We start from the raw sequence: 4,402 nt of genomic DNA, 5'->3' as shown, positions 1-4,402 counted from the left end.
GTTTTCTAAATATAATTTCCTGTTTAAGTTAAAAATACAAAGTCCCAAATATTTATAACTTTCTCAGTTAATTTACATTCACAACTATTTTTTATCATAAACAAAATTTTCATCATGGCATATTATATCTAAACTGCTAATTCTTTTATTATCTAATGATATATAATTTTTTGGGTAAAATATAACAAAATATGTTCCTTATGTAACTTTTCTCTAAAACCAAATTGTGTTTCAACAAGTAAACTAATTTTTTTTGTATAAATGATTTTAATCATAATTTGACTATTTGTTCAATAGTTTTGATAAAACAGGAACCACTTGGAAGGATAAACTGTAAATATATACTACTGGCATATTAACATAACTATATATTTTTTATGATGTAGATTTTTAAATTATCAAAACCAGAATTTTTTAAATTTTGTAACCATTTACTGTACTTTTAATTTGATTACATGTTGTGAAATGAAAAATACTGTCTTAGGGTTTGGATTAGATGCATTTGTTGTAGTTGAAGTTGTTATGTATTGATTATATCTTTGAACAAATATTTTATCTTGTAATACCAAATCATTTTTATTTTCACTTATTATACTGTTCATCTAATTAAACTCTTTTCTTATATTTCCATTACATTACATAAACTGTTTTTTAATATATTCATATCTTAAATTTCTTAACATAATAGTATGAGCTGATTTTTATATTTTTAAAATCCTTTTCATATTTATTATGATAAGTATTATTTTTATATTTCTTACACATCTAGATTTTTTACAAATTTTATAATTTTTAAAGTAATCCAAGGTTTCATTTCTTTTATATTTTATGTCATTCCATATAAATTAGAAAAAAGAAACAAATGAAAATACCAAACTGAGTTGTTGACTGATTGGATTACAATATCAAAATATAGTATGACCAAACTGAGTTGTTGACTGATTGGATTACAATATCAAAATATAATATGACCAAACTGAGTTGTTTACTGATTGGATTACAATATCAAAATATAGTATGATCAAACTGAGTTGTTGACTGATTGGATTACAATATCAAAATATAGTATGACCAAACTGATTTGTTGACTGATTGGATTACAATATCAAAATATAGTATGACCAAACTGATTTGTTGACTGATTGGATTACAATATCAAAATATAGTATGACCAAACTGATTTGTTGACTGATTGGATTACAATATCAAAATATAGTATTACCAAACTGAGTTGTTTACTGATTGGATTACAATATCAAAATATAGTATGACCAAACTGAGTTGTTTACTGATTGGATTACAATATCAAAATATAGTATGACCAAACTGAGTTGTTTACTGATTGGATTACAATATCAAAATATAGTATGACCAAACTGAGTTGTTGACTGACTGGATTACAATATCAAAATATAGTATGACCAAACTGAGTTGTTGACTGACTGGATTACAATATCAAAATATAGTATGTTTTTGATTTTTAAATTCTCATATTTGCATAAAATTTTTAATCATTCTGTTGTGAATTCTAGCCCTGTTACCTTTGCTTGGCATGGAGGAAGCCTGCTGTCTGAAAATGAAGAAGCTCCAAAAATGATTGTGTCTAAAAAGATGTATGAAGAAAATGGGATGAACCTTTGCTTAGAAAAATTTGATGTCTGAAACAAACAATTGAAATAATTTTTATAGTAATTTATATTGTGTATGACCAAGGAACTCGGTAGGCATAATACAAACACGCATGCTAAAAAAAATCAACAATGGCAGAGAGCTTTACTTTAAAAGATGATTGCCCCTCACTTTCATTTCTTTCTGTACCAAACAAACCCAAAAACAAGGCAAGAAACCATCGTCAAGATACCAAACCAGAAAGTGACCAACCCACTAAATTATTCATCTGTCTTCTTGTTGTTTCAGTTGAAATAACTCTACAACTACTTTATCACTAATGTCAGTCAAACATAAATCCACTCTAGTGTTTCTGGAAAATGCATGGTGTTGATGTCATCACTTAGTCATAATAACTAGTAGTAATTACAACAAAAAAATCATAATTCTAGTGTAAACTATGTTATCATTACTCCTTGAAGTTTGTTTTTTAAATGAAATCTGGTGTCCTTTAAAAAATGTAAGCACAGGGTGAAACGGGAATTACCAGCCAATAATAGATAAACATTAGATGACTGTAACATGTAGATACCTAATGTTTTGTACACTATACAATCGGTGTCTTTAGGAAGCCAAGCCATATATTATGTATGTAGTGAAGGAGTAAAAAAAAAATCGATACACATAATACTAAATTTTATAACTCACCTTCAGAGAATACACTAACTTTCAGTCAGGGGAAAAACATCCCAAAACAAGTAGTAAAAAACATTTTGTAAATGTAAAATGATGTAGGGATGGCAGTGCCAAAAAGAATGCAAGCAAGAATATAGGAATGATACAGCTATACATAGATCATCCCTATATGACTTTCAATATTAAAATTTAATGTTACATTGTAAAACACATACTTGACTTTAATATTACTGGAGTTAGAAGTTATTCCAGACTGTTGGTATGCGTTTTGTCATAATATCATAGTCATGTCAGGATAGGTATTAGTGTAGTGTCACTAAGAGCCTCGGAATTTCCTACACGGAAAACCATGTTGAGTCAAAACATGTCTTGATTATTATAGACACTCACTACGGGGTCGGTCGAATGTATCTGCCTCGTAACTATTTTGTACTCCTGCATTTTACAGTGTGACATTAAATTTTGATACTGAAAGTCTTGTATGGATGATTCATCTATAGCTGTATCATCCCTATATTCTTCCAACAAACATTCTCACGTTATAATGTGACGGTCTATTCGTTGGTAAAAGAGTAGCCCAAGAATTGGCGGTGGGTGGTGATGACTGGCTGCTTTCCCTCTAGTATTTCACTGCTAAATTAGGGACAGCTAGCGAAGATAGCCCTCGTGTAGTTTTGCGCAAAATTCAAATCAAACCCTATATTCTTGTTTGCATTCTTTTTGACACTACCATCTCTGTATCATTTTACGTTTACAAAATGTTTTTTATTACTTGTTTCTTGTAAAATGTACAATCTTGAAAAGTTGCTGTTTTGTTTTTTAAAGAAAATTGTACAGAAAAACAGGATGGAAATGTTACTTTGTGTTATAACTTAAGGAGCTCAAATAATTGTTTCAACCTACAGTTTTTGTTTGTTTTTGTGTGCATGTTAAAAGTTCCTGTTGCGCACAAATCTGTGTACAAGTACTATCGTTATTTAACGGCGTTATAAAACCACATGATTTGTCTTTCAATGCCAGCGTTTCCTATTATTCAAGTTTAACTTTTACATTCGATGGTAATGTCTCTTGGGCGTTAGTATTTAAAACCATTTATTTAGCTTTAAAAGAATCTTTATATCAACCTTTGAAGGTCAGTCTAGGAATCGAAAATAATAGTGAATATAAATTTTAAAAACAATAGAACTATTTTATGAAAGGATTCATCTTATCTGTTTTTCCTTTTTGAGTATTTCTTTTTCTCATCCTTGTCTTTTATGTGGTACAGATCCGCCAATGTGTGGCCTTTGCGACACTCAAGTCACCATTGTCCGTCCAGCTATTGCTTTCGTGCCGTCGTTACGATTCAATTCCAGATCTTGGCAGTAATTTTGATTTTAAATCTTTCCAGGCCTGAAAGATAAGCAGGGGCGCTTAGAAACTGTTGTTTACGATTGCGAATGGCAGTTCCATTTTAAACGTGTTTTTCTCGGGGTTTATTCTTGACGTTGCACAGTGTCATTGGCGATGGTGACACTGTCCAGCTTGAATGTGTTTTTCAATTTTTACGGGCCATTGGCCTTTTTTATTTCTATTTAATTTTTACCTGATTTTTGGGCGTTGCTTAGTTATTAACTTGTTTTCTTTTAACCTTTTGTAGTGTTTTACTTCTTTTTACCTTTTTCACGGTTGTTTAGCGCAGATAGCCTGGCTGCTTTGCACCATTAAGCTCCAAGCAACCAACCATTTCTTTTTCCTGTTGTTTTAGGACTGAAAACTTTATTTATTGTGCGTAAACGCAAATTCGTTTCGGAGACATGTATCAAACCGCTGATTTTCATAAACATCATAGCAACATGTATGTATAGTAGCTTAGGTTTGCAGATATTCTACATTAATACAATTTTCGCTTTGAACTTGTTAATATCGATCTTAGAAATTATCCAAAACTTTGGCCATTAAAAACCGTCCACCGAAGGTCTTAGTAACGTACAAAGCTTTTATTTATTTGTGATATGTTTTTAAAACATAACAATTAGCAAAATAAATAAACTTTTCTGTGTAAGCAATTAACAGCCGAACAATATTACATGTTTATGAGAAACATTAGTATTCTTTA

The 4,402-nt window shown here is 30.2% G+C and overlaps 1 protein-coding gene across 1 annotated transcript in view; it reads left to right on the top strand.

The window, feature by feature from the left end:
• The window catches only part of LOC106464308 (actin-related protein 6-like), a 49,213-nt gene extending 47,222 nt beyond the window's left edge, over positions 1-1,991 (top strand). The window contains exon 11 of the mRNA XM_013924438.2: positions 1,533-1,991. Within this exon, the coding sequence (XP_013779892.1) occupies positions 1,533-1,662 (130 nt within the window). The 3' untranslated portion in view covers positions 1,663-1,991. The remainder of the gene's footprint in view (positions 1-1,532) is intronic.
• The last annotated feature ends 2,411 nt before the right edge of the window (positions 1,992-4,402 follow it).

The sequence above is a fragment of the Limulus polyphemus genome, unplaced genomic scaffold (assembly GCF_000517525.1).
Source record: "Limulus polyphemus unplaced genomic scaffold, Limulus_polyphemus-2.1.2 Scaffold1616, whole genome shotgun sequence".
Lineage (NCBI taxonomy): Eukaryota > Metazoa > Arthropoda > Merostomata > Xiphosura > Limulidae > Limulus > Limulus polyphemus.
The sequence above is the reverse complement of the archived record's forward strand: the minus strand, read 5'-3'. Positions and strand labels throughout refer to the sequence as shown.